Source organism: Zosterops lateralis, assembly GCF_965231275.1.
Source record: "Zosterops lateralis genome assembly, chromosome: 4".
Classification (NCBI taxonomy): Eukaryota; Metazoa; Chordata; class Aves; order Passeriformes; family Zosteropidae; genus Zosterops; species Zosterops lateralis.
The window spans coordinates 46,146,954-46,168,695 of record NC_139765.1 but is presented as its reverse complement, the minus strand read 5'-3'; the positions used below and the strand labels follow the sequence as shown (position 1 = coordinate 46,168,695).

General features: G+C 40.4%; 2 protein-coding genes across 2 annotated transcripts in view; one reads left to right on the top strand and one right to left on the bottom strand.

The window, feature by feature from the left end:
* Nucleotides 1-1,179: 1,179 nt before the first annotated feature.
* Nucleotides 1,180-4,414, bottom strand: LOC310908560 (arg8-vasotocin receptor-like). The gene is made up of 2 exons (XM_083859712.1): nt 3,346-4,414; nt 1,180-2,274 (listed from the first exon to the last, which is right to left on the bottom strand). The coding sequence occupies exons 1-2, from the start codon at nt 4,259-4,261 to the stop codon at nt 2,075-2,077; spliced, it is 1,116 nt and encodes a 371-aa protein (XP_083715838.1). The 5' UTR covers nt 4,262-4,414; the 3' UTR covers nt 1,180-2,074.
* Nucleotides 4,415-18,673: 14,259 nt separating this feature from the next.
* The window catches only part of PNPLA8 (patatin like domain 8, phospholipase A2), a 35,739-nt gene continuing 32,670 nt past the window's right edge, over nt 18,674-21,742 (top strand). The window contains exons 1-2 of the mRNA XM_083859976.1: nt 18,674-18,803; nt 19,780-21,004. Coding sequence (XP_083716102.1) covers nt 19,883-21,004 — 1,122 coding nt within the window. The 5' untranslated portion in view covers nt 18,674-18,803; nt 19,780-19,882. The remainder of the gene's footprint in view (nt 18,804-19,779; nt 21,005-21,742) is intronic.

Genomic DNA, 21,742 nt, shown 5'->3' with positions numbered 1-21,742 from the left:
ATTATATTTTTAATTGTCTTGTGAGGGTGTTTGAGGGTGTTTTTTGGTTTTTGGTGGGTTTTTTTGGGGTGGTTTTTTTTTTTTTTTTTTTGGTGGTTTTTTTTGTTTTTTTTTTTTTTTTTTGTTTTGGTTTTTGTTTTTGTTTTAAGAAATAAGAGAAGTCCTGTAAGGGCCACAAGATTTAAAAAAAAATAAAAAGGAAAAGGAAAAAAGTTACTCAAATTAATTTTCCATCATTTGAAAATGAGTTCTGATGGAAAAAAAGTGTACCTGAACCAAACTGCCCACTGAGACTGTTAGTCAGTGCTACTCATGAGGTAGGCAGGGCAGGGTATGTGGGATAAGGACATACATTTGGAAAATGCAGCCCCGTTTCTTTTCCTAAGAGGAAAAGCAGGAATATTTGTGTGCAAATACCTCCTGACAGACTGAAACTAAAAGTATCCATAGCCTGTAGTTTGCATCATAGTACAGTAATATTTAATTTGCTTTTCAGGAGCAGGACTGATATCAAGGGAAGGAAAATTAAAAAATCAGAAAGAAAGCACTTGAGAGACAAAAATATAAGTGTTTTGAATGTTATAGACACTGAACAATCATCACTGAACTTTAGAAGTTCTGATATTTCATTCAGCACATGATCAAAATGTCTGAGATAGGGACAGTTAACTTTGCTCTCAGACTTTTAACGAACACATCGAGGTACTGTTATTTGCAAAATCCACCTCTCTTGAATTACTTATAGAGTCAGTAAGAAATACATCAGAAATGCAGAAATATGATTAGTAGAAGTAATACCTTTAAAGTTCTATGTGATCAGTATTTAGTTTAAATAAATATTTATTTGACTACAATTTAAAGACTATTAAAACCCCACATATTTATCATTTTTCTGCTGATATCTGAGACTGTGAGCACTCATAAAACTGAAAAGTGATGAAACACTGTATAATGTAGATACATTACACATCGCCAGATGTAAGGGCCCCAAATGTCTCTGGGAATGCAGATGCATTCTTACCTGAAAGACCCTTGCTCATATTCCTTTCATATTTCTCTGATCAGATTGCAGATATTGAAACAAAATGAAGAGCTACCTGCATATAACATCCACAAAACAGCAACCAAATGGCATTTGAGATAAAGATATGCAGATTTATTTTTACAGCAAAGGGAAATATTTGAATTTGAACCTAAAGGCGTACTAAGGAATTGAATAATAATTGATTCTCTGTCAATAAATCCCATGCTAGAACAAATGAGTTTGAATGCCAAATGAAAGTGTACACTCTTGGCACCCACTTTTATTTAGAGTATGTATATGTGTGTGTGTATAGGGGGTATGTAGGTGTCCAGCTAACTGATTGCACATCTGGAAATGCATGGAAAACCAAATCCCATCATGTGAAGCCAAAAAGCCTGAACTGCTGCTATGCTGCTGATACCTGTGATCCACAATGAAATTTGAAACTGAAGTAGGGGGTTCAATGTCACAAGCACACCAAATTTATTTTTAAAAAAATTATATAAAGCTATTTGGCATTTTATAAATGTACATAAAGAGTTAATTTAAGCCAGGTGCTAGTAAGAGCTGGCAAAAGCTTTTTCTGACTTTGTGCTGCCTTCTCAAGATTTGTCACTGACCTCCAATTACACCAGAATGATGAGCAATTCATGGTTCACTCTGAAAACATATTCAAGTTTAATTATATCAAGTTCCTATTCAGTTATGCTTCAATTTGTTGGACCAGGTTTTAGTAAAATTTTACTACTTAGAAATGCAGAATCATAGATGGGGAAGTACTTTAGGACACAAAATATCTAAGATACCTTTATGTCTCTTTGTCAGTCTTTACAGGAATTCATTCTGATAAAACAGTGGTGATTGAAGCATTGAGTCAGGCTTGCACAACACAGAAACTTCCTGTATATGCTACAGGGCTGCAGAGAAATATATTTTTACAAGAAAAAACAATTTTCAACTTCCTCAACCACAAAATAAGGGATGGTAGTAAAATATCAATATGTCTTGTGAACAGAGGGATGTAACAAAACAATAAAAAGCTCTCAGCATTTATGCAGAAATACTGTTTTCCTCAGGGTCTCTGTCCACGAGATGAATGCTCCCCGTGAGCATGGATTCCTCTTGAGCTGAGGTATTCTCCAGCTGCTTATTTGTGCAATAAGGAATCTGGCCACAGAAATACATGTAAATCCATGGGTTGGCACAACTATTTAGATTGCCAAGGAGCATTATAATGGTGAATGCTGAACCTAGAACAAAAGATTTAAAGGAATAAGAGACTAAATTAAACACTCTTACAAATAAGTCACATTTGCACAGTCTGCTGCTTTTTGCTGTATCTATTCATATATTAGAGCTAATCTAATAGTAGGAAATTCCCATTTCAATGCAATTTGCAATTGCTTGAGGTATAAAGCACACTTTAGTGTATGCATTCAGAGTTAAATGGCTTAATATAGCTCTTTTTTTGATGTAGTTCCATTAATTTTAAAAGCAATTACTAAGCTGTTAAACAGATACAAATAAATACAGATATATATTTTGACATAAGTGTATGTAGAATAAGACTCAAATTCATTCTGACAGGAAGAATTCTTAAAACAAAGTTCAGAAACGACAGTTTTTACCAGGCAGGACTATTTTATTTTTTTTCCTTTTTTTTAACCTTTATTTAGAATAGATGAATTTAAAGTCACATATAGAGTCTGCTCTTCACAAAGAGGCAATAGCATAAGTTTGACAAGATTATTCTTGTTTACCCCATGGTGCTTGATAACTCACTCAGGCTTGGGGTTTTTTTGCTTTATAAATAGCTTATAAACAGCTGGTTGACAACTTTTGGTTGTTTCATAGTTTACTACAGAGATTTCATCAATATGATTTCAATATTATAAAAAATCTGATGTCTTACAACATCACTGTTCTACCCAGTAAATAAGAAATAATTTTATGACTTTGAATAGTCAATTGCTCTTTTTCACCTCAAGAACCCAAAATACTGCTGCTATAATAGCTAAAGCCTCTAAAAGTCTGAGGCTTTGCTGAAGCATGATACTTCACTATGCTGTTCATGAATTTTTAAATTGTTAATCAATCAAGACACACACACAAAATAGACATATGATGTTTTGATCACATAACACAAGAAGTTCCCTGTACCTAATTGAATACAGGAGATAATCAGTCCAGGTATTTTTTTTTAATCCTCTTCAAATGACCACATGCAAGCTTTACACAAAAGCAAAATGCAAACATAAAGGACTCGACAGCAGTGTGCTAGCCTGCTCTGCCACTATGACTGAGGAGGGAGAGCATCTTACCTTCAGTCAGGATGCTGGGGAACCACACAGACCACAGCTGTGCAATGAAGAAAGGAGACCAACAGAGAACATAGGCAACAACTGTCACCACTGTCATTTTTACTGTCTTGATCATAGCTTTTGAAATACAGTTAACACTGCTTGCTCGGGATGGCAGGACTTGACTCTGATTTGTTGCTTCACATTCATTCTGTTTTTTCAGATTTATATTTCTTCTGATTATTTTGCAAATCTTGATCTGGCACGTGAGAAGAATTGCTGAGGGAATGAAGAATATAACTACAAAAATCCAAGTCACATATGCCCTTGGGCCCCAAGGCTGAATAAATTCACCCCAACATTCAAAGACACCTGGAGATATTTCAGTCTTAGAAAAGATGAATACCTGTGGTAGGCTAAGAATCAGTGCTATAGACCAGCTGGTGCAAATGGGGATGTTCCAGAGGGCTCGCTTCTTTTGGAAAGTAACCATAGGGTAGCAAACGGCTTGATATCTGTCCACTGTCATGACCACTATCATATAAGTAGAGGCAAACATGCCCAGCAATTGTAGATACTTGATAATTCTGCACAAGAAATCTGGCCCTATGAAAACATCTGTAATATCCCATATGAGTTGAGGCAGCACTTGGAAAAAGGCTACCACTAAGTCAGCAATGCTGAGGTGAAGCATGAACACATACATCCTAGACAGCTTCTTCCTTCTTCGCCACAGCACTAGTATGAGAATGAAATTGCCCACAGACGCTGTCAGAAATATGACCCCCAGTACAGCAATCTCTACTTGAGCTAATTGCTCATCTCTTTCTGGTCTTCCGATAGGATCTGACTGATTTGTCAAACTCAGGAATCTGTGAGGAGGAGGACTCTCGGTCTGATGTGTGTTATCCTGCATAGGAAATGAAAAATTCTTCATAATGCACAGAGGCTACTCACAGTAGCTGCCACTTGCGACTCAGGTTGACAGCTGTGAAGCACTGGCTGGCAAACAAACCAGCCTGGGTTCAAGTTTCAGGGTATCTTCAAGGAAATCTTCCTGCTCATGCGAACTAAAGCAGTGGGACTTGGATCGTGATAAAATTCTGTCTCTTGCTGGCATGCAAAAAGGCTTTATATAGGCTCCCAGCAGACAGAGCCTTATGTAACTGCAGAGCCCTCAGCTAGGCTGCAGGGACAGCAGCCAATGGCAGACTGAGCCACACAATTGGGGGAAATATATAAATAAAAGGCAAACTTCAGAGGCTCAATGTGATTCAATTACTCACTTCAGTCAAAACTCTGAACTTGTAAATAGCTGTGACCAGACTCATACTTAAATGACCTTACTCAGGGGAGCTCTTGCAAAAATTTTTCTACGCAAACCAGAGGAGCATGCTTCAGGAGAAGTGGGAGGAAGGAAGGTTTATACGTAGATAAAATTGGGTCCCTGAGCTCAGGCACATTGTAACAGCAACCTCCAGGCTCCTGGGGCATGACCACATCCTAAATGCAGCACAAAGAAATGCATTTTTCCATAGCCCTTTTTTTCCTTCTTCTCTTTTTTGGAGCCACCTGGTTCTAAAATAAAAAGAAAAATATTTGTACTGCCCTAAAAATAATATTTTTATTTCAAGACAAGGTCAAGACTTAGAGTTTTTTTCTCAGCAAAATGAAAAATAACACATGTGAAATAAATTACTTTTATTGGGACTGTGAATCTACTGAGAATTTTAAAAAAAAAGTGAAAATTCAGTAGCAAATCCAACTGTGGAAAAGGTCTCTATGATGAAACAATACCAAAAGGTCTCTATTCTATTATAGTGCTAAAGTCTGTGAGGTGATTTTTCAGTATCCTAAACCTTTTCATTTCCGTGGAGTAAGTGGTATCATGAATGCAGGAAATTCGTTGTTCTTCAGCTTTGGAGTATGACTTTTGAATAAAGTTGTGGCAGATAAGAATAGAAAATTTAAACTGATTTCATATTTTTAATCTCTCAGTCTGCCCACTTTATCACAAAAGAGAGATTTAATTTAATTGATTAGTTTAATATGAAAAATAACAGATATTTACTTGAAGCTAGGGCACTCATATCCTTCTGGTTACAGTCAAGAGACTGGTAATTTGAAGTCTTTCTGAAGAGGAAACCAGTAGGATGAAAAGCAATATCCATGCTGCATATATAGTACATAATACTGCACCTAAGCTGATTAATCACTGTGATCACAACTACATTATAAGACCAGCTCAGGAAGCTCACAGCATTCTTTGCCACTAAACATTTTCAGGTACCAACAGACAGATGAAGGGCAAAATACATAAATAGAATGCTGAGGTAGACTACAAAAGTTTATAAAACCTACATGAGCTCTTTTCTCTCCCTCTTTCCCCCTTATTTGCCACCATGCAACGGATGTTAATAGCGCTTGAAAGGGTAAGACTATGAGACCAGACAACAGAGAAGCTGAACAACCTCAGGAAAGTTTTCCACTGACAGCAGCTGTAAGTATCCATAATCTAGACTTGGCTGAACACTGCTGCAGCTGCCTGAGTCTACAAAAGCTTTTCTCTAAGACTGTGTTGCAAAGAGTATGAATCACAACTTAATCTAATATATCTGATTTTTTTTCCTAAATTAAGGCCTATTTGTCGGAAGCTTGGATTCCTGAGGTTCTTTCCTTTTAGTTTTCCCCCTCAATTTGGAATCTATCTCAATTACTGGGAAATAGCATAGCAAGACCATAAGGGAACAAAAGGGTTTGCCTTAACCCTCACTCTCCCTTCATCCAGCAACTTGCAGAAGAGTAAATGAATCGGCCACAAACAATAAACCCCTGGAGATGCTGCTGGTGACAAACACTGCACTGGAGAGCAGCTGGGCTAATCTCAGGTTCTGTCTTCTGATGGAGACTAAGTTTCAGTTGTGTGCTCCAAAATAACTTACCTTGACCATCTTCACTCCACAACAAACAGCCAAGTGGGATCTTTAGTCTTCCAGCAAGATATGATGTAAACACATATATCTCAGCAGAGCTAGGATTAAGTGGGTTGAAACAGGAACATGTTGAAGATAATATTAAGTTCAGGGTCAGGTATGGAAGATAAACATAAATTTGTATTTTATTATTATATTTCAATATCAAATTATATGCAAAAAAGCCCAGTATATGCAACAGAAGTTAATTCTGGGATACTGTTGGAAGACTAACCAGAATATCATACCTATTTGTATGATATAATATATCATACATACCTTATACAATGCATAAGGTATGGATAGACATATATTTCAGGCCAATGTGTTTTATCAGCTATACACAGAATGGTCCAACAAGATCCCTGGGAACACACAACTCCTCCTCAGGTCTACACATGCACACAGCACACACAGTGTCTGGGCAACAGCCCAGGTGTTGGATCCAGCATGTGGACACAGGCTAAAGGACAAGCACACTGTGAAACAAGTAGGCTTCACTATGTGTCTAAAAAGGGCGATGGCCCTCCTTGTACAAATTGTCCTAGTGATGTAAGACTCTATTCCATCTTGCATATAATCAGTTCAATATACGCTAATGGTTTCATAATTTTATAATTGTGCCCTTTCAGTCTTTTTCATCCATGCAAGCAGATAGTCAGAATAATGTTAAACTGAAATTTAATCCACTCTGGGAATATAACTTGTTGAGAAAAGAAAATTAAGATAACAGATGAAAATGTTTAAGTAGCCTTTAGCTGTTCTTTTATGCCAATATTGTCCTCCCATTGCCCAGTTTTGCTTTATTACAAACTGTATCAGTTCAAGTTAAATTCTTTCCCTAAATTATTTTAATTAGCTTCAACTGAACTTGTCATTGTGGACTGTCATCTAATATCTGCTAGTTAGCTAAAGGGAGAGATTCAGCTCACAGATTAAGACTCCAACTTAGCTATCTGCTCTGAATTTCAGAATCACACAGCTGCTCAAGGCAGGGACAACACTAAATTCAGAGCACTTTGCCCAGGGTCTGTCCAGTCAGCTCTTGAAAACCACCAAGAGCTTAGAACCCCAAACCTTCCTAGGTAACTTGGTACAAATGCTTATTTTCATTGTGAAAAAGCTTTCTTTATACGCCACCAGATCCTCCCCTTATTCAAGCCACCTTCTCTCGTTCTTCTGGCATGACTTAAGTAAAAACCTGCCTCAGACCTCTTGCCAGCATCCTCCTAGGCACTGCAGGGGCACTGTTAGTACCTCTGAAGCTGTCTCTCCTCCAGGCTGAACAAGCTGCATTGAGTATTGAGGAAAATGTTCTATTCAAGGAGTTAGTGATCTTGAACCCTCTTCTACTGGACCTTGTACTTAAAGCCTGTGCTGACAGTGGTGAATATTTCCTGTCAGGAGAAAATACATGTTTGCCCCACAAAAGAAAAGGCTTCATGTTGTAGGAAGAAGGAGGAACCTTTCCACAGTTGACATCTGTGCAGGGGAAGATCCATGTAGACCCTGTCTGATGTTGCACAAAAATGGAGTTCCCAGTATTGGAAGAGAGCTAAGATTTCCTCACTGTCCATATTTCTGGGGTTTACCCTACCTTAAGAAAATAGCTATTTTACCACGCTCTTTATTGTTGCACCCCCTGGTGCCCAGCTCACTCAGCCTCCCTCACGAGGCTACATCTTCCATTCCAGCCCTCTGATCATCTTTATGGTGCCATGCTGAGCTGCCTCATGCTCATCAACACCTTCCCTGTACAGGGGCTCCAGGAAATATTTCATGTGTGGTGAGTGAGGAGTGCTGAGTTGGTGGGGAATAAGCACTTCCCCTGACCTATGAATTCCACGTGACCTGTGTGTGTGTCAATCATCCATCACAACCTTTGTCTTCCAAAAACTGCATGAATTGCAGTGCATTGCAGATTTTTTTTTTTTTTTTTTTTTTTTTTTTTGCCAAGCCAAGCAAGGAATATATGCTGAAGTAGGAATATATGCATTTTAGGGTTAAATGCCTTCGACCCGTTCCTAAAACCCAGAAACTGTTTAATTTTTGAGAAATATTACTTATTAAATACAACTTGTGAAGGAATAGGTTTGCAGTCTTTTACTTTGGTATGGATAAATAAGTTCTAAAATGTTCCTATTTAAGAAAAGATCAAGTGGAAAATATTGCTGTCTGCTTTTGATATAAGAAACCCAGATCTGCCTCTTTTCTCAGTGAGATTCTGTGAAGAGCTAGTAGATTATTGTTACTGCACTTGTCAAGTCATGAAAACCAACTAATTAAGAAAAACAATTTTTTCCACGATTTGCTACATCTTTAGAGGATTTCAGAGAAATCAAGAATTATTTCTTTTCTTTAGTGCTGATGTGATTCTATTTATTTTCAAACATTAAAATATAAAAACAGCTTCCATAGGCCTTATAGGGAGGAAAGGACCAGAATGTGCAGTAAAAGATTCGGTTACCAAGAAGATGGTAGAAACACTTACTTCTTAATATTTTTTTTACATAAAATACTTACTTAGAAATATATTCTAGGGCAGATAAAAGGAACCAACATTGCATTGCAAAATTGCCCTATTGATAGAGACTAGGTTTGAGGAGATGTATTAAGTAATGTAAATGCATATCAGTAGCATGAAATGTTATGAGAACTGCTTCTGGAAGTAGTGCAATGGATAGAAAATGGATTCTTTCCTACAGGAGATTAGTCAAAGTAACACATAAATACCATTCAATACTTAGCCTGTAGCACAGATGCATTTACAGCAACGTAGGTCCGTATTTTTCCCTGATGTAACGTTGTTTATTTCCAGAACATGATGGATAAGCTAATTTGCTGTAAGTGTCTTTTTTACTAGACTAAAATTATGTACACCTTAATGATGCCGTACAATCTCCTACATTTCTGTAGGAAATTTTTTAAGAATTTCTGTATTCTTAAAAAAAACCCCACCATTAGTACAGTAGTTATATTAATATACAAGGTTCTTTGGACCAGGCTTAACAGTGCACTTCAACTTTATATAGTTAGAAAGTTACCTCTAAAGGCAATGTCCCAATAGAAGACAGAGACAAATACATTATAGACACTATTACAGACAGCGTACAATGAATCATGCAATGTAGACAGCTACCAATGCCACTGTCACCACACAAGGAGACACAAAATGACAAATAGCATCAATAACTTTATTCCTCAGAAAGAGTTAAGCCTTGATTTCGACAAAACCACTTCTGGGCAGGAAAGAGAGCTCTTAGCAAAGCCAAAAGAATATTAGAAAATGTCAGGACAACCCAAAATCTCATCCATTTCCAGTCAAGATGAACTAGAAACCACCATTAACTTTTCAAATTAACATTATAATGAACACAGAACAACATTTTGTCCTGCTATCCCAGTTTATACACCAAAAGAGAACTGTGCATATCTGTGTTTGGTGTACATGTGTTATGTGTTTGTAAATGATCATCTCCTGCACACACATAACCTGGAAGTCTTTCACTTTATAAGAAACTATGTTCATTTCTCAAATGTACAGTGTATTTAAAGGAAGAGGGCATTACTTCAGGAGATTAAAGGCTACATTAAAAAAATGCAGGTCTACACAGCCTTAGAATGTATGACTGCAACACATCAAACAACAATATCTACTGTTAGGCAATATTTTGGAACAAGACCTTCCTAAATTGAGTGCATCCTCCAGAAGGAACTAGCCCCAGGCACTAAAGCCAGGGGGAAAAAAACATGTGTATGGGCCCCCTGTGACTTGTAACTAGGCACGTCCCAGATACTCACCACAAAACAGTACCACTAACTACGTAGAGTACTACGTGCCTCTTTTCAATCCCTAGGGAGATTACATCTGAAACACAACTTTTTAACCTGTTTCAGTACGAACTTTATTATTCGCTATTGCCGACATCATTCTTTAGGTAAGTTTCTGATTTTACAGGTGCTGCTGACAGCAGTGAGTAAGGGTACTACTGGGTCCAAAGCCTGGAATTAGTTTACTTAATTCATGTACTTGTTATGGTGCTAGAATTATCTTCCACAATTTGTAAGCCATTCTCTAAGTAATGCTTCTTTCCTATTGCTGCTGTAAAATTTCATGCAATTTCAATAACGTGTTTACCCACAGAGTACAGAGCTTTTACTCATTCTTGTACAACTTCCATCAGGCTATTTTCAGACAGAAATAAATCATTATAAACCGGTTACACAGGCTTCTGCCAAAAACTGTCTTTTTCATTTACAGTATTCCAGACAGTCTGGGTTCTCTATTAAGAAGCTAAATGGCCTGACAGCTCACCTGCCACTAGGGTCGTGGAAAACAACTGACAGATAAGGAGCTTCACCAAGGCTGGTCAGAGCAAAGAAAAATTGAGAAATAATGTGTAACTTTAGGAGAAAGAACTATGATAAACTGGTTTTGATGAAGGATTACAAAACACTTTTTCCCATAGATGAGAAATTATAAAGAGTTTTTTAATAAAGGCAAAAATGCTAAGATGGTACCTAATACAATACTTAGAGGTCCAGAGCAAAGATCAGCCATATGTCAATAACTGAATTAAAAGACAATGTAAATAAAAACGACAGTCAGTTTCTCCAGCAATACTGAGTAAGCAGTTTCAAACACTGTGGACAGTGAATTAACTCCAGCAGACTGTGCATTTTGATCTCCTTCCATTTACGCCAAAAACCTTGGGTGATACTTTTTACAATCATACACTCAACCAGATGCTGCAGTAACAAAATTCACAGCAACAATTTCTTGAGTGCTGAAAGGTAACAGAATGACTCTTATGATAATCATAGGGGGCTGAAGAGGAATTTATAATATGACCTCTAGCATGAGTCTAAATGTTGAATTCTAAGTAATCACCTACATTATTCATATCTAGTATATAATTATTTGATTGGTACACTCTTGTTTTGGCAGATAGAGTTCTAGAATGCACAAAAGGGTAGAGACCATCAGCTATGAGCAGTGGAGGCACAGGAAATCAAGGACAGACATGTAAAGGACTTCAGGTCCTGAGGATCCCTGATTTAGGGACCCAAGCACCCTTATGTTGTGTGGGAAGCATGAGACTGCTTGGATTTAGCAAAGCAGGAAAATGAACAGAGAAAGACATAGCTAAATTCCAGATTCTAATGGTAATCTAGAGCCTTAACTCCTCACAAGAGCCAGGTACCTTTATGCATGCAAAATGCAGAGTCTCTAACTCATGTCTTACAAGCACTCATTCAAGAAACAGGCTGAAAATTGTCTAGTGCTTTCCAATAGGGTGAGGAAATGGAGTCTCTGGGTGAGGAGAGGAGGAACAGCAGGAACAGGAGGGAAGAGGAACAGGAATAAGGCCATTAACAGTATCTAGGAAAGGATTATTTTCAGTGGAATATTTACCCAGGTGGTGCAAGAAAAAGGGATCAGTATTATTTTTCAGGTTTAAATATGCACTTCTGATTTCTTAAGAGAATTTCCTGTTAACCAACTTATTGACAAGGCAGAACGGAAAATGCTTTCTCCTCTTACTGAAACTAGGTGACTACAAATATAAGAATTCATGAAACCAAGAAGAAGCCCTGGAATGTATTCTTGTGCATGAAGTACTCCTATGAGAAGGGGAGTGCCACAGTCTGATATTTGCTTATAGATATACCTTTTATACCAAAAGCTATTGTGTAACAAGAATAATCTGAGAAACCCAACCCAGCAGCTATGGACATCTTTGTGGCTGACTTTCTAACTGTGAAGCAGGCAAGTCATACTTACTTTTGCACATACCCTTCAATTCCAATCCATTTACCTTCCTCATTTGGAATACCTCCACCATGGAAACACCATGGAAATAACTTGGGTCTTTTCTGATTTCAGTCCATAAAGCTGCCAGCACTGGAAATAGTCAGCCTGGATTTCTAACTCTGCAGTCACAGTACAAGCATTGAGAAAAAAAGATGAGGTGGGATTTGGTGAGATTTGTTATGGTTCTAGTACTGTGTATGCACATCAGGATTATCTAAAAGAACTGACATTTCAGATATTCAGAATCTTGGGGATTCTAACCCTTCTTTTTTGGAGGATGTATGAAAAGAAGGGGATAACAACCCAAAATATTCACTGGCTTCTAGGTGAACTGATTACATAATATTTGGCACATTAATTTATACTATTTTATTAAGAGAGTTGCCCCCTTAGCAAACATGTTACTTTTAATTATTGTCTAAGATTCAATGACAATAAAGAGTAAAGGAGCCCAATTACACTGGGCAACTAATGCAAGGCACAGATATCAAGCAGCTCCAATGGAAGCCTTACATCATCTGCTCTTTGGATTTACAGAAGACAATTTCACAATGATGTGACTACCTGGCAAGGACAGGTTTTTTTTGAAAGTTTCTCTTTTAATTGAGTTGCTTAACCCTTTCTAAGGCTTCAAGAATTTTTAAGTCTTTGACAAGAGCAAAATATTGAGGGGAAGTAAGAGATAAAAAAGCAATAAGAAAATAATGTAGAGAGTGTTTGTACCAAAAAACACATACAAATGAAAGGTTGAAGAAAGTATCCATGCTGTCATAAGCATGTGTTTAATCATCTTACTTCTTATTACTTTGAGAGCTTTCAGTGAATGTTCATTCAAGTTGGAAATTAATTATTCAATATTCTATCCTTGAAAACAAGGAAATGTTTTCCCATTTTTGTCTGCCATCTAGTGTTAAGAGGCAGAATACTAATGTTTGCAAAGCCTAAAATACTTGCTAGCACTACTCAGCTTCTGTCCATGTCATATTATGCTGATGAAAATCGAAAACAGTGTTTTCCCTAAAGCTGGACGGAAAATGTTACATTTAAGCAATACCTCAGACACCATTATTAGCAGAGCACTCCTCTACCAGTATATGTTACCTTGCCATAGTACTTTGAAATAATAGCATTTTTTAAAAGTTTGTTTGAGTCTCTTAGGTGATAGTTCTGTATTTTCAGAATACCATCCATAATCAATATGGCAAGTAAAAATAAACTAATGCTATATATAAAAATGCTATTCATATAATAGCTTTTTATCAAACATACCGTGAGAGTATGTGCAATACTATTTTCTCAAAATAAAAATTTACATATTTCATAGATCAAGAGTGAGAATCCTAGACTGACAAATTTTGGAACCATTATTTCTGGTAAATATCCAATTTTTATCAAACTGCCTCATAACCCATTATGACTTTCTCTCCAAGAAGCAGTTCAAGACAAATATACAAATATGAATGTTAGAAGTAATTAATGGCACTGAAAAGTATAGCATGCCTATAAATGAATACAATTAACTCACCTGAATTATTGACACCACAACACTTTGGCTATAATGTGACAAAAATCATGCACACCAAAGAATCCTCTTTAAAACAGGAAGATTCACCACAATTGATGTGTAACTTGATTTACAAGTTTTCATCCTACCTACAAAAACATGTATTAACAGATATAATGAGAAAATGTTTTGAAAGCCTTTGATTTTTTTGATTTAGTAACAGAGATAGAATGCATTAAAATCAAACTACTCTCAGTGTTGTCCTAAACTGAAAATAATCATGTTTCAAGGGACCACTCTGAAAGAGCTGGACTGCTGGGTATGCAATCTAATAGAGATCAACAAAACCCCATCAATAATAACAACAACAGATTTCTTTCTTGATACTTCCCACGGAAAGTACTGAAATGGAAGTATTTTTCAAATAGCTAATGTACATCCTATTAAAATTTAAATATCTCTCAAAATTATTTAAATGAGATTATATAATATATATATTATATTTAAATGAGATTTCACTATATAATGTCAAAAAAATAGTTGGCCACTATCTGAAAACCACATGTGGATTCATCTCTCTTATCTAAAAAGCAGGTATTTAGTCAAACAGAATGAACTCATCTTTGACTACTAGGAGAGGTTATAAAATTAGTCTATTAAATAAATTTGACATCACTTCTTCTTGATGTCATGACTACAGTAAAGAATACAATATTGGCAAAATGTTTGGCAGAATTTGTGCCTGGGAATACATAAATTTATCTTTTCCTGTCCAGTGTTTTTCAGTTCTCTTGTATTGTTTCATAGTTGTTTTGAGAAGCTGATGAATCATGCGCCTCTGAACATGTCAGGTCAGACATGGCTGCTTATCCTTGGGGAGAGCAATGTGGCAAGAACACACGGGTCTGTGATTGGACCAGAAATGTGAAATCCTTGAATCTTATCCTTAGCAAAGGTATGAATCAACATACCACCGTACACATCCCAGTGGTGACACGAATGTCTGAGCAGGCACAGGAGAGAATTCTACAATGAGATTATGGGATAAAGTGCGACTGTTTAGGCAGGAACCATGTGCAGCTAAAAGGGATCAGTTGCCTCCTACCTCCAAGACCTTATTTGCCAGTCATAGAGAAGCAGGATGTGCCCTGGCAGGATGAAGCTTATCATGTCCAAACTTCCTTCTTACTGAAGTTGTAGGTCTTGTTTTGCCTTAGCTTTTGTTGTAAGAAAGTAAGCTACCCTGCTTAAAGCCAGCTCAGACTGTGGCTTCAGATGAGCCACTGCTTCTTAAGTCAGCAGATGAGATCCAACTCGCTTCAGCACACTAGCATATGCACTAGAGCCCTGGGGCTTACAGAAGAGCAAAAACATCCAGGGAAGCTGCTTAAGCTAACACTGCTGCACATTCTAAAATGATCTGTACCATGTTGCTCTCATAACAGTTCTCAGGCTTTTTACATGAAGTAACTCATACATCAACAGGCAGTGAAACTTCCCTGCTTTGCTGCATATGGCACTTAGGGCAGATCCTACTACTGTTTGAAATACTTGGTTTAAAAATGAGCTTAAGCACATATAATGAAATCCTGTGATAAATAAAAGAATAGCAGATAAATCTTTAAAACACAAATATACCACCACTGGGTAATACAACCGGGTGTGTAGTAATCTACAAACAAGGCAGGCAGACCATACCTGCAGAACAGGACAGAAAGCAGGAACTCTGGAAACATTTAGTAAGGAACAGATGAGCACCTGGGTATGAACTGCCCTGTACTGTGCAAAAGGACCCTAATAATATGTGGTTCATGAGTTATTTGTACTCTGGCCACAGAGTACTTCACCAAGGAAGTGACATGCCTTGAATGTCACTGCATTGGGTTAATGTTTTGGTGGGGAAGAGTAGGGAGCGGGACAATAGGGGGGCTTCTACATAAAAACATTGGAAGCTGCCCCTGCGTTGGAAGGTGTCAATTCCAGCAGCCTTCAAGATGAACCTGCCACTGACCAAAGCTGAGCCCATCAATAACAGTGGTATTGCCATTGTGATAACATATTAAGAAAGGGTAAAAGCTTCTGCATAGCAGCAGCTGGGAGAGAGGGGTGAGAATATGTGAGAGGAACAGTTTTGAAGGCATTTGGGTGACTGAAGAAGGAGAGGGAGGAGGTGCTCCAGGTGTTGGAGCAGAGATTCCCCTGAAAGTCTGGGCAGATCCCATGCCAGAGCAGGCAGGTGCCTGAAGGAGACTATGACTCAAAGGAAAACCTGCACTGGAGCAGGCTCTTGGCAGGATCTGTGACCCCATGGACAGAGGAGTCCACACAGTGGCAGGTTTCCTGTCAGGACCTGTGTCCCTGCAGGAGATCCAGACCAGAACAGTCTGTTCCTGAAGGACTGACTCTGTGGAAGGGATGCTCACTGGAGCGGTTTGTGAAAATTGCAGCCCATAGGAAGGACTGACACTGGAGAAACTTGTGGAAGACTATCTCCTGTGGGAGGGACCCCACACTGGAGCACGGGAAGAGTTGAGAAGTCCTCCCACTGAGGAAGAAGGGGTGGCAGAGACAGTACGTGTTGAACTGACTGCAGCTCATCCCCTGCTCAGCTGTATGGGGAGCAGGGAGAGAATCTGGCAGTGAAGTTGAGCCTGGAAAGAAGGGAGGGGTGGGAGGAAAGTTTTAAGACTTGATTTTATTTCTCATTACCCTACTCTGATTTGATTGGTAATAAATACAACTAATTTCCCCAAGCTGGGGAAACTTTCCCCAATGTAATAAATTTGGTGTAAAAATTCGTGTATAAAATAATAATCCAATGTATAATAAGAATGATGTTAATAAAATGTAAAGTCCAGTAGGTAGCAAACCGTTCCCCCCCAGCCTGCACGGCTTCAGTTGCGAAACAGGACAAGGATCATCAGACTGGACAAAGACGCTGGCCAGCCCCGATAAGAATCACTTCCTCGCCAATGTAAGGAGAATTCCTTCTTGACGACGATGCAGATTTCATCAACGCCCTGGCACAATATGCACACTGAAATCAACATAAGACTGACTGGTACAATTGGCATAAGAAAGAACCTTCCCGGAATGGATCAACGGGACTTGACAAGATCCGGGAAGGCCATCGGAAAGAAATTCGGACTATTCGGCCCACCCTGGACACCTGGACTGCCTAAGGGCAGAAAAATCCTATAAAACGGTGGACTGAGGACCGTTCGGCGTGGATTTGGGCGACCTGTACCCTGGTGTGCAGACCCCTATCCACCCGGTGCAGCGCTGCTATTTTCCTATTTTGTGGTTTTCTCTTTTTGTTGATGATCGATATCGTGTTATTAATAAATTGTTTCTTTGTTAATCCGATATTTGCCATTGCATTTATAACACCCAAGTTCTGCCCATGATGCTAAATGGTGAGTGATCCACCATTTGTCCACCACTCTCTGTCTTTATCGCAATTCATAAGCCCTTTGTTCTATTTTTCCTTCCCTGACCAGTTGAGGGTGACAGAGTGATTTTGGTGGGCACCTGGCATCCAGACAGGGATGTCCTGCTCTGGGAGGTGTGGATAATTTAACCTGTTCAATTTATAAAAAATATATGATAAAAATTACAATATGTAGGGAGTATAAATTGTCCTTTGGAGAATAAAGTGCAAGGTGAGAAAATTAATTTTACCTCTTTATTTGTGAGGAAGAACAGAAGCTGACAACTGGGATCTGAAACCATAAGTGTGACACAACCCTCCTAACACTCACGGTAAGGCCTCCATTGTTCCACATGAGCACACAGTGCATCCATCCTTTTTTGCCATTGTTACCTGAAGTTTTGGGAATTTCATTAAAGCTGTGTTTCAGGCAGGCCACACAGGCAGGAATCTCAGGGCATGCTGCTGCTCTGAAGCCTGGCTGGGGAAGACCAAGGTGCCCACTAACGCTGTCCAACCTATGAAAAACATGTCTGTCATCACTTCCTGAGCATTAAGCAGAAGATGGTGGGGAGCAGACTCCTGAGGCCCCTGCACCAAGGAGCTCCAGAGGCTAGGTGGAAGCCCTTCTCCTCTTCCCAGCCCCGTGCCCCCAATGACTCCACAGGGTGGGGCGGCACCAAGGGCCCAGCGCTGCCAGCACGGGGCACAACCCGCTCCGCTGTGCTGGACGTGAGAGCCAGACACGGCCTGGGCTGCATCCAAAGCAGTGTGGGCAGCAGGGCCAGGGAGGGCATTCTGCCCCTCGGCTCTGCTCTGCTCTGCTGAGACCCCACCTGGAGTGCTGCATCCAGCTCTGGGGTCCTCAAAAGAAGGACATGGAGGTCTTGAAGCAAGGCCAGAGGGGGCCATGAAGTTGGCAGGGGAACCGGAGCTCCTTCCCTACAAAGACAGGCTGAGGAAGCCAGCGCTGCTCAGCGTGGATAAGGTCGTGTAGGGACCTCAGAGCAAATTCCAGGAGTTGAAAGGGACCTACGTAGAAGCCAGAGAAGACAGAAACTATAGTGACAGAACAGTGAGTAATGGGCACAAACTGAAAGACGGGAAATTTAGGTTAGATATCATGAAGAAATTCTTTACTGTGAGGGTGGTAAGGCACCAGAACAGGTTGACGCGGAATGTGGATCCCTTGACCACGGCAACGCTCAAAGCCAGGCTGGGTGGGGCTTTGAGCAGCCCGGTCTGGTCTGGTCTGGCGGGCGGGAGGTTGGGAAGGGATAATCCCTCCGGCCCGTTCTCACCGCTCCGCCCTCGGCGGCCCCGGGGGCGCTCCCCGGCCGGAGACACCGCCCCGCCCCCCGCGTGCCGCCCCGCCCCCCCCGCGTGCCGCGCCGCACGTCGCCACCCGCCCCGGCGCGCGCGCAGGCGCAGCAGCCCCAGCCCGGCCCGGCCCTGGCCTCGCGCCGCCCGCCCCCGCCCCGCGAGCCGTCTCGAGCCACCCTCCGTCAGCTCCCCCTCCCCGCCCCTCCCTTCCCGGCGGCGGCTCGCGGGGCGTTGGCGCGCGCCCCAGCTGTTTCCGGCGCGCGGGGCGGGCGCAGGCGCAGTGGCGGTGCCGCGCGCCGCGGGTGTTGTCGTGGTGGGCCCGCCGCCTCCCGCCCGCTCCGCCGGGGCGGCTCCGCTCCTGAGGGCGTCAGGGCGCGGCCTCTGCCCGGCGCTCGGCCTGGGGAGAGGGGGCAGGCGGGAGCGACCGTCCAGCAGGTACCGCCGCCGGGACGGGCCGCGTCGCCGCCGGGTCGAGTCGCATCCCCGCCGGGTCGCGGGGCAGTTGAGGACGGGGGGAAACACGATGAGCGCGTGCCGGGCGGGCGGGGCTCGCTGGCGTAACGGGAGCTGTGCCGGGGACAGCGGGGCCCGGACTCGCTGCTTGTTTATGCTGCCGCTCTCGGCAGCGTTTCTGGGAAATGGCGCAAGGCAGGAACAGCGCCCGCGCCTGCCCCCGGGGCGGGAGGGCCCCCGGGCCTATATAGCCGAGGGGCGGCGAGCACCCGGCGGGACAGGCACGGCGGGGCAGAGGAGACCGTAAGTAACGATGGCGCTGCCGGCGGTGGTGTCGCCTCGGCTGTCACTGTGGAGTCGGCCTGCGTGCCTGCCTGGCAACCCTTCTCGGCATTTGTCACAGGGGCTGGAGAAGCCTGGGTTTGCTTTTTCTGCAAATAATAGATTTGTGCCTGCGGTATTAGCACAACTCTGGTGTGCTGTGTAAAATGCTGCTCCACCAGTTGCGCGGTTTGCAGAGTAAGGATTATATACTGCCCTTGGCTCTTAGGATGGGCGCGTTTCGTTGAACTTTACTCAAAGTATTGATGTCACTTCTCCTCTGTGAGGAATTCTGCCAAGGGGTGGTAATATAATGGCATTTGAAACGTTGTGTCTGCACAAGATAATTTGCTGAAGAAGCACTAATCACTTTTCTATGACACTGAGGGCTTTTGAGAAGTGTCACATATTGCTCAAGATGAGCTTAAACTGGCCTTTAGAGAGTAGCATGTTGAAGTGTTGGGATGAGGTACCAAATGTCCTGAGCAGTAGATATTCTCATGAGGTGATTTGATTTGAATGTTTATCTGTCTTTACCAAAAAGATACATAAGTTTCATCTGTTGTAAACAACTCTGTGATTTTAGTTTGTTTCTGGTTTGGAGTTTCCATTGTTGCATTTTGTTTTTGTTTTTCAGACAACACTACATTACGGGATTTATTTATTGACATATTCGAATGAAGTAGACATATTGAATGAAGTAGAAAGCAACATAGAAAACGTGCAATTATTTATAAGTAATGACAGTTCATTTGTCCCTGGACGCATATTTGTTCTTTTTGGGTAACCCAAAAAATCTTTGGTGGAAGCAGAGAAACAAATACCTGTGTTTCTATAGACCTAAAGCCTGCTGGAGGATAAATCATGCTGCACACCTGAGAGTTTTTCATACAAGTGAGCCTTGGTGTAAGTGGGCCAGAAGCAGAACATTTTGGTATAACAAGTACATTTATTGCCATGAGTTTTTATACTACAGAGTTTCCAAACTTTTAACTTCTTCTTCTAAAGGACTTACGGGGGTGAGCATTCGCATGTCACGAATTAGGAATACTTTAGAGTCTGTTTCAAAGGCCGTGTCTGGCACTCACAGTGAACTGGTGTCACGGATAGCTCGATTAAAGTCCCACTCAGGTACTTTGGGTAAAGCAAATAAAAGTAGTGCAGATGCAAATAACGTCAGCACAAATCTAGAAAATGATAAACAAGTTACAGATGTCAAAACTCAGGACGATTGCAACAGAGACCCAGCTGCAAAGAAATCCACTTGTGCATGTGAGAACTTGGAATCTGTGTTAGCAAGTCCAAGCGGTACTTGTCAAGATACTCCAGAAGTTTCAGCATCTACTAAAAATCCCCTTTTTCATATAAGCTACTTTTCTACAAGTTTTGGAGAGACTTACAACTTTGTAGCTGATCATATCAACTCATACTTTGATAATACTGTTATGGAACAAGGGAAAAAAAAGAATGCTTTATTACAGGACTCTGAAAGTGAAGAGAGGAATAAGCTTGATTCATCAGCAAAGACTGTAACAAGAGGAGAAAAGAGAGTGGATTCGGCAGGTACTTCAGCTCCTGAAGCAGAGACCCTGGGTGTTGAAAAGACAAGTACTGCTCTCCCAGTTTCCACTAAAAAAAGTATTGCCAGCTTTCTTTCGTATCCCAGTAACAGCGTACAGGCTTTTGTAGACAGCTATATTGGTGGGTTGGTTCCAAAGTTAAGATCTGATACAAAAGTTGTTTCACCAGAAAAGAGTAAACAGCAAGAGCAAGAAGTCTCTGAGAAGAGTGATGAGGACAAAGCAAAAGAAGTCAAGGCTGCAGAAGAGAGGGAAAAGCATCTGTCTCTTCAGAGAGAAAAGGCAAGTCTTTGTTTAGTGTTAATTTATATATTATTTCTATGTATATTTTATACAAGTGTATATATATATGCTACACTAGTGTAGGTACCTTTATGTAAGCATAGATACACATGCATTTACTTACATAAATCAGTGTATACCTGTGTATGTACTTACATACATATGTACACATACTTTTACTTACAGATAAGTACTTGTACTTCTATATAAGTATATGTGTATATGTGGTGTTCTTGCCTACAGCAGGGAGGTTGGAACTCCATGATCTTTAACGCCTTTTCCAACCCAAATTGTTCTGTGATTTGTTCTGTGTACTTTGATAAAGAAGTACATTTGTAAAACTATATAGTTTTTATATATATAACTATATAGATTTTTTTTATATATGCATACTATATGTAAACTTACAAATACATATATGTACTTAAAAGTAAGTATAGATAGATATAGATACATCTGTGTATAAGTATTAAATGTTTTATGTAAGTATGTAAGATATGTTTATGTAAGTTTATGTATAAAGAGTGTGTGTATATATATATGCGCACACCTCTGTGTGTGTGTGTGTTGTAGGTACATATATTTAGTTGGTATATGTGTAGAATCCACAATTACAGACAGATCTAGTTGTGCTATTTTTTTGTAGTTATAGTAATTTTACAGTTCATGGTTTTTTTAATGGTTTAAATACCAGAGAGTTGCCCTGAAAATCCATCTGAATACATACTGACATGTTTG